Source organism: Pan paniscus, chromosome 2 (genome assembly GCF_029289425.2).
Source record: "Pan paniscus chromosome 2, NHGRI_mPanPan1-v2.0_pri, whole genome shotgun sequence".
Classification (NCBI taxonomy): Eukaryota; Metazoa; Chordata; class Mammalia; order Primates; family Hominidae; genus Pan; species Pan paniscus.
Genome location: NC_085926.1, coordinates 139,878,890 through 139,891,400, shown reverse-complemented (window position 1 = coordinate 139,891,400; position 12,511 = coordinate 139,878,890). Strand labels below are relative to the sequence as shown.

Sequence of the window (12,511 nt, the reverse complement as noted above, 5' to 3'; positions counted from 1 at the left end):
AGCGTCTTGCTCTGTCTCCCAGGCTGGAGTGCAGTGGCGCAGTCATGGCTCACTACAGCCTTGACCTCCTAGGCACAAGCAATCCTCCTGCCTCAGCCTCCTGAGTAGCTGGCATATATCACCACACCTGACTAATTTTTACATTTTTTGTAGAGATGAGGTCTCACTATGTTGCCCAGCCTGGTCTTGAAATGCTGGGCTCAGGCGATCTGCCTGCCTCGGCCTCCCAAAGTGCTAGGATTATAGACTTGAGCCACTGTGCTTGGCCAAAATAGGGATTTTTGACATTTATTTTTATAACATTTTTACAGTTATTTTAATTTTTCAAACAAGCCTGGGTTTATTATTTAAAATTATCAGCTAAATTAGAAAAGTAAACTTTTATTTTAATCCTCATTTTCTAATGGTGAGATAAGCATCCTGAACTATTTTTTTCAAGAAAAGGCATACCTATTCTGAAGGTGGCAGCAGTAGTAGTTAACCAGATGTGACAATGGAAGTAACTTAAAGAATGAAGAACAGGCTACTCTGGGCACGTTGCCTATGGGGTAGTCCTGCTCCACAAGGAGCAATGTAAAAAAAAAGAAGAAGAACAGTTTGAATACAATGGAGTTTGTATTAGTTTTGCTCAGAAACATGACCCCCTCTCATATTGAATTTGGTTTTGTAGCCATAATTGATGATGAAATACATAATACATAAACTACAGCATCTTATTTGCAGAAATACACTGGCTAATGAAGCCATGAAATCATCAAAACTTAAGCATCAAAGACAACAAAACATAAGTCTGTTCAAAACCAAAAGAACCATGGAGAAATAATAAATTGTTGGGCAACTATCACCACTATCCATCTCGAGAACTTTTTCATCATCCCATATTGAAACTCTGTCCCCATGAAGCAACAACACTACATTTACCACTCCCCCACAGTCCCTCTGTTCTACTTTCTATGATTTTGACTATAATTTGATTTCATATAAGTGGAATCATACAATATCTTTTTATTTATTTTTTGAGACGGAGTTTTGCTCTGTCGCCAGGCGTGTACGGTGGCGTGATCTCGGCTCACTACAACCTCCGCCTCCTGGGTTCAAGCAATTCTTCTGCCTCAGCCTCCCAAGTAGCTGAGACTACGGGCACGCGCCACCACGCCAGCTAATTTTTGTATTTTTAGTAAACGGGGTTTCATCACGTTGGCCAGGATGGTCTTGATCTCTTGACCTCGTGATCCGCCCACCTCGGCCTCCCAAAGTGCTGGGATTACAGGTGTGAGCCACCACGCCCAACCCAATATTTATCTTTTTATGTCTGGCTTATGTCACTTATGTCTTCACGGTTCATCTGTAGTGTAGCATGTATCAGAATTTTATTCCTTTTTAAGGATGAATGTATTTCATTATACGTATATACCACATTTTATCTGTTTATCCATTGGTGGGCAGTTGGGTTGCTTCCACATTTTACCTATTGTGAATAATGGTGCTATGAACATGGGTGTACAAGTATCTGTTGTTCCTGCTTTCAGGTTCATCTGGGTGTATACCCAAAAGTGGAATTACTGGATCATATGGTAATTCTATGTTTACTTTTTTGAGAAATTGCCATATTGTTTTCCACAGTGGCTGTATCATTTTATATTTCCACCAGCAGTGCATAATGGGTGCAGTTTCTCTACATCCTCTCCAACACTTTCTCGTTTTCAGTTTTTGTTTTTTTAATAGCCATTCTAATGGGTATGTAGTGGCATCTCATTATGGTTTTGATTTATATTTCTCTAATGATGAGTGATGTTGAGCATCTTTTCATGTACTTTTTGGCTATTTGTATATCTTCTTTGGATAAATGACTATTAAGTCTTTTGCCCTTTTTTTTTTTTCTTGAGACATTCTCACTCCCAGGCTGGCGTGTGGTGGCGTGAACTGCAACCTTTGCCTCCCAGGTTCAAGTGATTCTCATGCCTCAGCCTCCCAAGTAGCTAGGATTACAGATATGTACCACCACGCCCAGCTAATTTTTGTATTTTTTTGTGGAGATGGGGTTTCACCATGTTGGCCAGGCTGGTCTCGAACTCCTGACCTCAAGTGATCCACTTGCCTTGGCCTCCCAAAGTGCTGGGATTACAGGCACGAGCCACTGCACCTGGCCCTTTGCCCATTTTTGAATTGAGTTGTTTCGTTTTTTGTTGTAGTTCTTTATATAGCCTTTTGCCTTTTAATGTTCTTTAACTAGAGACATTTTTTGCTTAACTTTCAAAGTGGCTTACTGGATTGGTTGCAGGACCAAATCTCTCATCTGTGTATGGCAGGTGTTGACTCCTCTAACCTCCTTTGTTGAATTTTAATGTTGATGTTAATTGAGTTTTGGCATGATATTCTATTAACCTTCCAAATAATAAGCTTAATTTCTTGATCCAGCCATTGTTGAATAGTGCCCTTTGGTTTTATATTGCTTATGAAAATTCTAGCAGCTCATGAAGGGGATAAGATCACTTGTAGTGTACCATATGTTATATGCATTTCATCCTCACAACTTGTGAGATGTGTATTCTGCATTTTTCAGATGAAGGACTGTGGATCAGAGTTAAATCGAGTAAACTGCTCAAAATATGTATCTGATAGTTTACTAATGTTGATATTTAACCAAGTTTTCTTCAAGTTTATTATCAATTTATGCACTGAACTGATTTTATAAAACTCTTACATGTAGGCTTGTATCTACATTTCAAGAGTATAGCCATCACTGTTTTATAATAGTTGTTAAAATTGTAGTTGTTCCTACTTAAGGACTATGTTTAGTTTCTTCCTTTAAATATTATCCAGTATGACTACAAATATTATCCAGGTATGACTATAGAGAGCCAATAAGCTAAGTGATTGCCCGAAACCACCCTATCTTATTGCTGCCTTTAACAAAAAGACCAAGAATTGGATGAAAAACAACCCTGCTTCACTCTTGGCTTTTCAAAAGTATGTAACTGGCTGGCCTGAAGGTAGTGAGTTATCTCAATTGATGGTTCACAATCAGTTGAACACAGATCGAACTCCTTGTTCTACACTTTACCCCCTACTTGAGTAGGGGGTAAAGACTACTTGAGTAGTCTTTAAAAAAAAAAAAAAAAAGAAGAAAAAAGCATATAACCACTAAGTTGAGAAATTTATTTACTTTAAGCCATTAACCAGTTCTTTTCCTGGCTATATAATCCCATACACAACATTATTTCTGCCCAATAGAAATTTTAAAAGAAAATAAATATCTGAAGTTAATTTTAATATTTTTAATTTAGTCCAGTATATCCAAAATATTGTATTTCAGTGTGTAATTAAATATAAAAATCACTAGTGAGGTATTTTACATTCATTCCTTATATTAAGTATTTAAAATCCAGTGTGTTAAACTTACGACATATCTCAATTCACACTTCCCACATTTCAAGTATTCAATAGCCACATGTGAGTTATGCCTAGGGGTATTGGACAGTGCTGATTAGGAGGTTTAAAATGCAACTCATAAATTTAATTCATCTCTTCGATCTCAGTAAATGACCCTTCTTTCTAGAGGTCATTCTACTATTCCTCTCTTCCTTACCCTCCACTTCAGACAATTTTATTGATTTTTTGTCTTTTAAAATTTTGTAAATCCATCTTTTTATCTCCTGCCCTACCACAGCCCCAGTTTGGGGATTCATATTCTCTTACCTGGGCTATTGCAATACCCTCTCAGTTGGTCTTTGTGTCTCTGCTTTTGCCTCATAAATTTCACTTCTACTGTTACTAATTCTGATTCCAAAATCTGCTTTGCAGTGAGAATGTCTGCCTAACTGAAAATGTCACCATTCTACTCCACTACTTAATACCATTCAATATATTTTAGTGATTTCACATTATTTCAAATAAGTAGTCTGTGAGGTAAGATATATATGCTGTCCTATACTATCACAAGGGATGCATACACAACTCTTTGGGAATGTAGGGAAAGGAGAGTAGATATCCTTTTCTCATATTCCTTTTAAAACTGCATGTTTAGTATCTGTTTCTATGTACATAACATAGAACATGTAAATTATTTATCAATAAATATATTCACAGTCCCACATCACTTAATGAGGGGCTATGTTCTGAGAAAGGCTTCATTAGGCGATTTCATCGTTGTGTGAACATCATCAATGTACTTACCCAAACCTAGGGTGGTATAGCCTGCTACACACTTAGGTACTTGGTATAGCCTATTGCCCCGAGGCTACAAACCTGCACAGCATGTTACTGGTTTGAATACTATAGGTCATTGTAACACAGTGATAAGTATTTGTGTATTTAAACATACCTAAACATAGAAAAAAGTAGAGTAAAAATACCTTGTAAAAGATTTTTTTAATGATACACCTTTATAGGGCACTTTTCATGAATGGAGCTTGCAGGACTGGAAGTTGCTCTGGGTGAGTCAGTGAGTGGTGAGTGAATGTGAAGGCCTAGGAATTTACTGCACACTACTTTAGACTTTATAATCACTGTATACTTAGGCTACAGTAATTTATTTTAAAAAGATTTTTTTCTTCTTCAATAATAAGTTAACCTTAGCTTACTATAACTTTTTTACTTTATAAACTTTTTAATGTTCTCAAACTGTTTTACTCGTGTAGTAACACTTGACTTAAAACACAAACAATATTGGCCAGGAGCAGTGGTTCACATCTGTAATCCCAGCACTTTGGGAGGCCAAGGCGGATGGATCACTTGAGGTCAGGAGTTCGAGACCAGCCTGACCAACATGGTGAAACCCCATCTCTACTAAAACTACAAAAATTAGCCAGTCATGGGGGTAGGCGCCTGTAATGCCAGCTACTCGGGAGGCTGAAGCAGGAGAATCGCTTGAACCCGGGTTTCTCAGTGAGCTGAGATCGTACCACTGCACTCCAGCCTAGGGGATAGAGTGAGACTCTTTCTCAAAACAAACAAACAAACAAACAAAAAAAACACAAACATATTAATGGGTCCAAAAATACACTTAGATACAATGAATAATATCTAGTATTTGGTAGTACAATAGGTTGCTGTAGTTAACAACAATTGATTATATATTTTAAGTAACTAGAGGAATGGAATTGGAATGTTCCTAATACAAAGAAACAATAAAGGCTTGAGATGATGGATACCCCAATTACCCTGATTAATCATTACACATTGTACAGCTGTACAAAAATATTTTCTTTATATACTTATTCCATAAGCTTTTTTCTGTTTGTGTTTTAATTTCTAATTTTTTTTTTTTTTTTTACTTTTGAAACTTTTTTGTTGAACACTGAGACGTGGCTGGGCCGGGTGGCTCACACTTATAACCCAACACTTTGGGAAGCTGAGATGGGAGGGATCACTTGAGGTCAGGAGTTCAAGAGCAGCCTGGGCAACATAACGAGACCCTGTCTCTACAAAAAAGAAATTAGCGAGGCATGGTGACATGCACCTGTAATTCTAACTACTTGGAAGGCTGAGGTGGAAGGATCACTTGAGCACAGGAGGTTTAGGCTGCAGTGAGCCATGACGGTGCCACTGCACTCTAGCCCGGGCAACAGAGTGAGACCCTGAATCCAAAAAAAAAAAAACCCAAAAACAGAAAACTGAGACAGAGGGCCAGGCGCAGTGGCTGACGCCTGTAATCCCAGCACTTTGGGAGGCCGAGGCAGGCAGATCACCTGAGGTCAGGAGTTCTGGAACAGCCTGGCCAACATGATGAAACCCCGTCTCTACTAAAAGTACAAAAATTAGCCAGGTGTGGTGGCGCACACCTGTAATCCCAGCTACTCGGGAGGCTGAGGCAGGAGAATCGCTTGAACCTGGGAGGCGGAGGTTGCAGTGAGCTGAGATCACGCCACTGCACTCCAGCCTAGGGGATAGAGCGAGACTCTCTCTCCAAAAAAGGAAACTGAGACACACTATCCTAGGCCTACAGGGGCGTCAAGATCATCAATATCACTGTCCTCCACCTCCACATTTTGTCCCACTGGAAGGTCTTCAGGGGCAGTAACACACATGGAGCTGTCATCTCCTGTGATAACAATGCGTTCTTCTGGATACCTCCTGAAGGATTGCCTGAGGCTTTTTACAGTTAACTTTAATTTATAATTTGAAGAAGTACGCTCTAAAGTAATGATGAAGAGTATAGTTTAGTAAATACAGAAACCAGTAACATAGTCATTTATTATCATTATCAAGTATTATGTACTGTCCATAATTGCATGTGCTAGACTTTTATAGGACTGGCAGAGCAGTAGGTTTGTCTGCCAGCATCACCACAAACATGTGAGTAATGCATTATTACTCACATTAACCATTACGATGGTTACTACATCACTAGGCAATGAGAATTTTTCAGCTCCATTGTAATCTTATTGGACTACTGTTGTATATGCGGCCCATCATTGACCGAAATGTCCTTATGTGGCAAATGACTATAGTTTTAATTTCAGTAAAAAAACTATAATCTACGTAGAATAGGAAAAGATAAGTATGTTAGCTGTACAAGGGCAGAGTTTTTGTGTTTTTTCACTGACTTATTCTCAGTGTCAATAACAGTATCTGGCATAGAATAGTAACTGGTCAATAAATATTTGTTGAATAAATAAATGCTGTGCATAGAAAAACACTAACTTTATACTTTATTAGGCCTTTAAGGCAAAAAGTAAGTTTAAATAAACATTTTCTCATCTCTATTCAATTTAAATTTTTGACACCTGAAGTAAAACTTAAATTACTGTCTTCTTGCATTATCTTACAGAGATTTGTAAAGAAACTCTCTAATATGTATAATGGAGTAAAAAAAACTTTTTTCCCTTCTAGTAAACGAAGCAAAAAAGGAGATAAAAATGGGAAAGGCTTGAGACACTTTTCAATGAAAGTGTGTGAGAAAGTTCAACGAAAAGGTACAACATCGTACAATGAAGTCGCTGATGAGCTGGTGTCAGAGTTCACCAATTCAAATAACCATTTGGCTGCTGATTCGGTATGTAAATCGTGAACCTGACATTGATTTTGATGGATGATGCTACTTCTTTGTGTTATCTTTGTTATAGATTTGAGGAATCACGACTATACTTGAGGGTTTTATCCTTTATTTTGGGGGATTTTGTTGTTGTTGTTGAGTTTTATTTTGGAGGGAATTCCTTTTTTTTTTTTAGGCGGAACCTCACTCTGTCGCCCAGGCTGGAGTTCAGTGGCGCGATCTCGGCTCACTGCAACCTCTGCCTCCCAGGTTCAAGCTATTCTTGTGACTCAGCCTCCCGCGTAGCTGGGATTACAGGCGCACACCACCATTCCCAGCCAATTTTTGTATTTTTAGTAGAGACAGTGTTTCACCATGTTGGCCAGGCTGGTCTCAAACTCCTGACCTCAGGTGATCCACCTGCCTTGGCCTTCCAAAGTGCTGGGATTACAGGCGTGAGCCACTGTACCCAGCCTTAGTTGTTTTTTGTGTTTTTTTTTTAACATTTAAAAAATATTTGGCCAGGCGCAGTGGCTCACGCCTGTAATCCCAGCACTTTGGGAGTCTGAGGTGGGTGGATCATGAGGTCAGGAGATCGAGACCATCCTGGCTAACACTGTGAAACCCTGTCTCTACTAAAAATACAAAAAATTAGCCAGGCATGGTGGCATGTGCCTGTAATCCCAGCTACTCAGGAGGCTGAGGCAGGAGAATTGCTTGAACCTGGGAGGCGGAGGTTGCAGTAAGCCAAGATCGCACCACTGTACTCCAGCCTGGGCGACAGAGTGAGACTCCGTCTCAAAAAGAAAAAAAAAATTGGTCGCCTATCCAATAATTTTTTATTGTTTCTGAATCTTATTGTTTCTTCAATGTCTAAGTCAACAAGAAAATTTTATTTTTAATTGGAAAAGGAATACATAAATATGTTTATAAAAAATTCAGTTGTCCGGCAGCGTCTCAAATAAATGGAGTACAGTGGTGCAGTTTCGGCTCAATGAAACCTCTACTTCCCAGGTTTAAGTGATGCTTGTGCCTCAGCATCCTGAGTAGCTGGGACCAAAAATGGCAAGGCTCTGCCTCTACAGAAAAAAAATGTATTTCTTTATCTTTTTTTTTTTTTTTTTTGATATGGGGTCTCACTATGTTGCCCAGGCTGATTTTGAACTCCTTGACTCAAGTGATCCTCCAGCCTCAGCCTCCCAAAGTGCTGGGATTACAGGCATGAGCCACCATGCCTGACCTCTACAAAAAGTTTTTTTTTTTAAATTAGCCAGGTGCAGTGGCACAAACCTGTAGTCCCAGCTACTCCAGAGGCTGAGGAGGATTGCTTGAGCCCAGGAATTCAATCATGCCACTGCATTCCAGCCTGGGCGGCAAAGCAAGACTTCGTCTCTTTGGGGAAAAAAAAAAAAAAATATATATATATATATATATATATATATATATATATATGGCTATGACTGTTTCTCTAGAGCACTGATTTAGCCCTATCCTATTGATTCTGATATATTATTCTTTAGATGTTCTTTAATTTTGGTTTTAATTTGTTCTTTGACCTAAGGATTGCCTTAGAAAGAGTTCTTATAGTTCCAAGTTTTGTTTGTTGCTTTAAAGTTTTACTTTTATTACTTAATTTGTCCAGAGAATATGATTTGAACTATTTCCCTTTTTTTTTGGATTACATTGAGATTTTCCTTGGGAGCCATATGTGATTTTCTTTTTCTTTTCATGTTCTCTAGGCACTTGAAAAAAAAAGTCTATAGCATTCTGTTTCTGAGTGAAAGCCATGGTTCTCACAATGATCTGCAAGCCCCTTTGTGAGCTTGCCCACCATTACCTCACTAATCTCGTCTTCTGCTATGCACTGTCTCATTTACTACCCTCCAGCCACATGTCACTATGCTCCAGCTACATGTTTTGTCCCTGATCAGGCCATTACACTGCTTTGCCTAGAGCAGTCTTTGCTAGGTATTCATATGGCTTCTCTCTCCCTGCCTTGTGATCTTCACTCACCTGTCACCACAATGAAGCATTTCTTCTTAGCACTTTTCAATATCTAAAATACATTTTTACTAATACCCTATCACCACCACCTTCCCAGGATATAAACAAAGGTTGAGTTTTTTTCTCTTTATTCACTGCTTTGTTATTTTTCTGATAATTTAGAATGCTTGTAGTCTCAGTTCTTCAGTTGGTTACCTTTATAACTTAAGTTCCTTGAGTTACCACCTGTAGACAGTATCTATTGGTTATGAAGAAAAACATATGTTTTTTTCTGTCTTCCATTTTTCTCTTCTACCATAGGACTCAGATTAGATATATTAGTATATTTGTTAAAAAGAATAATACTACTACTATAGGCCGGGTGCAGTGGCTCACGCCTATAATCCCAGCACTTTGGGAGGCCGAGGTGGACGGATCACACTGTCAGGAGTTGGAGACCAGCCTGGCCAACATGATGAAACCCTGTCTGTACTAAAAATACAAAAATTAGCCGGGTGTGGTGGTGGGCGCCTGTAATCCCAGCTACTCGGGAGGCTGAGGCTGGAGAATCACTGGAACCCAGAAGGTGGAGGTTGCAGTGAGCTGAGATCTCACCATTGCACTCCAGCCTGGGCAACAGAGCAAGACTCTGTCTTGGAAAAATAGTTGTTTTTATTACTTTAAATAAATAGATTGTGCTGAACCCTTTATTATTATTTAATCTGCTTTGAACAACATCCATATCCCTTTCAATATCAAAAAGAGGAAATTGGCATACCTATCACATTGCCTCCTCCCAGTACTTGTTGTTACAGTATCATTGTTTCTACAGGGTCAAGATTTCTTTTTTTTTTTTTGAGACAGAGTCTAGCTCTGTCACCCAGACTGGAGTGCAGTGGCTCAATCTTGGCTTACTGCAACCTCCATCTCCCGGATTCAAGCGATTTTCCTGCCTCATCCTCCTGAGTAGCTGGGATTACAGTCATGCGCCACCACGCCCAGTTAAGTTTTGTATTTTTTAGTAGAGATGGGGTTTTGCCATGTTGGCCAGGCTGGTCTTGAACTCCTGACCTCAGGTGATCCGCCCACCTTGGCCTCTCAAAGTGGTGGGATTACAGGCATGAGCCACCACTCCTGGCCCATTGTCAAGATTTCTAGTATTTACATTCAGTTCTATAACTTAAATCCCCCACTTATTTAGATCTAGTTTTATATTTAGGTGGATTCAGTGTTCTCCACCATCCTTTATTATCGTTGCATTTCCTGAGGACCTTGTTCCACAATGTAAACCAACATGGTTTCCTTGATTGAGTAAGTCTTACTATCAAAAAATAGAAGAAAAAGGCCAGGCACGGTGGCTCACACCTGTAATCCTAGCACTTTGGGAGGTCAAGGCAGGCAGATCATGAGGTCAGGAGTTCAAGATCAGCCTGGCCAATATGGTGAAACCCCGTCTCTACTAAAAATAGAAAAATTAGCTGGGCGTGGTGATGTGCATCTATAGTGCCAGCTACTTGGGAGGCTGAGGCAGAAGAATCGCTTGAACCCGGGAGGTGGAGGTTGCAGTGAGCTGAGATTGCGCCACTGCACTCCAGTGTGGGCGAGAGAGTGAGACACTGTCTCAAAAAAAAAAAAAAAAGAAGAAGAAGAAGAAAAATGGTCAGCTGAACTGAACAGTGTCCCTTGTCATATAGAGGATTATATTTTGGTACAAGTTCCTAGTCCCATTGTAGATTGGAGACAGTTTGCAGATCAGCAGTGGTCAAGGAACACATTTTGAGAAGCACAGTTTTACCCAGAACTTGAATAAATGTCCTTGATTTTTTTAAGTCTAAAATCCTCCCAGATAATGCAAGGGCTTAGAACACTTTACCTCCAATACCTTTTTCTGTTAATATGTATACTATTTGTTGTCATGTATATTAAGTTCTGTATTCTAGACTCCATAAGGCATTATTATTGTTTTATACAGTGAAAATTGAGATTTACCCACATATTTACTTTTTGGGGTGGTCTTCATTCTATCCTACATATCTAAGCTCCCATCTTAGATGATATTTCTTCTACCTGAAGAAATCCCTTTAGTATATTTCAGTGTAGATCTGCAGGTAACATGATCTTTATTTTTAAGATTATTTTGTTTTATATTGTTTGAAAGTATTTTTATTTCATCTTTAATTTTGAAGGATATTTTCTCGGAATATAGAATTCTTTTGGATGTTTTTGTCAGTTGGCTAAATAAAAAAATAGAATCCTTCCAGCACTTTGAAGTTGTAATATTAATTTGATATATTCATATCATGTGACTGTATCTTAACCCTTAAGATTTATCACTCAGTGAAAATATTTTTTAGCAGGCTTATGATCAGAAGAACATTAGGCGAAGAGTTTATGATGCTTTAAATGTGCTAATGGCAATGAACATAATTTCAAAGGAAAAAAAAGAAATCAAGTGGATTGGCCTGCCTACCAATTCTGCTCAGGAATGTCAGAATCTGGAGGTAAGTGAGAAAATCTGTTTATGAATAACTGTTTGCATTATTTTACATCACAGGCATTTTAATTTAAAAATGTAATTCTAATATAAAATATTTCCAATTTTTCATGTATACTATGTCATTTTTTAACAGACTGTAGAATTTTAGAATTGGAAGGCGCCTTATAGGTATAGTCTGCAGTTTAATTTGCAAATGATGAAACTGAGGGATATAAAAGTTGAATAACAATTTGATTTTACTGTTTCTTAGAGAAGATTTTTATTTCATCCTAAGTTAATTCTGAGCACTCTACTAATAAACTTTTGGTGAAATGGTATCTTATTTGATGAGATGCTTGCTGTATGTATCCAAAAAAAAAAAAAAAAAGGATCAAGCTGGCTGTTTATTTCCTTTATTGGTTACACAATATTCTGAATATAGCTGTGGAAGTCAGACTTTTACTTTGAAATAGTAGCAACAGAATGAATAGTGTTTCATTTGTGTCTTTACCAGAATGGATAGAATTTTGGAATGATGTATGCAGAAGCATTTTAAGTTCTGTTAACTTTAAGCATTATAGAAAACTCTTCCTAAATGAGCATGTTCCCTGACATACTGTTTCTAAATTGACTTGACATAATTTTACTATCATGGCCATAAATGGAGTAAACTGAGGTTAAATATGGCTTTTGGGCCAGGGGCGGTGGCTCACGCCTGTAATCCCAGCACTTTGGGAGGCCGAGGTGGGTGTCAAAATGGTAAAACCCCGTCTCTACTAAAAATGCAAAAATTAGCCAGTGGCGGACGCCTGTAATCCCAGCTACTTGGAAAGCTGAGGCAGGAGAATCGCTTGAACCTGGGAGGCAGAGGTTACAGTGAACCGAGATGGTGCCATTGCACTCCAGCCTAGGCGACAAGAGCAAGACTCCATCTTTAAAAAAAAAAAATATATATATATATATATATATACACACACACACACACATAGCTTTGGGAGATAAGATTGGTTTCCTGTTTTTCTCAGTCTTTTCTCCCCAGCAATTCAGTTATTTGGTATTATTATACTTATGGATGG

At 38.5% G+C, this 12,511-nt stretch overlaps 1 protein-coding gene across 15 annotated transcripts in view; it reads left to right on the top strand.

The window, feature by feature from the left end:
- Positions 1-12,511, top strand: part of TFDP2 (transcription factor Dp-2) — a 207,217-nt gene that overhangs the window by 165,427 nt on the left and 29,279 nt on the right. For 6 of the 15 annotated variants that reach the window (XM_055110570.2, XM_034957528.4, XM_055110571.2 and 3 more), the window contains 2 exons: positions 6,835-6,997; positions 11,317-11,460. In XM_055110570.2, coding sequence (XP_054966545.1) covers positions 6,835-6,997; positions 11,317-11,460 — 307 coding nt within the window. Of the gene's footprint in view, positions 1-4,391; positions 4,437-6,834; positions 6,998-11,313; positions 11,461-12,511 lie in introns of all 15 variants that reach the window. The other 9 variants (XM_055110569.2, XM_003826522.6, XM_063602586.1 and 6 more) reach the window with 3 other exon arrangements.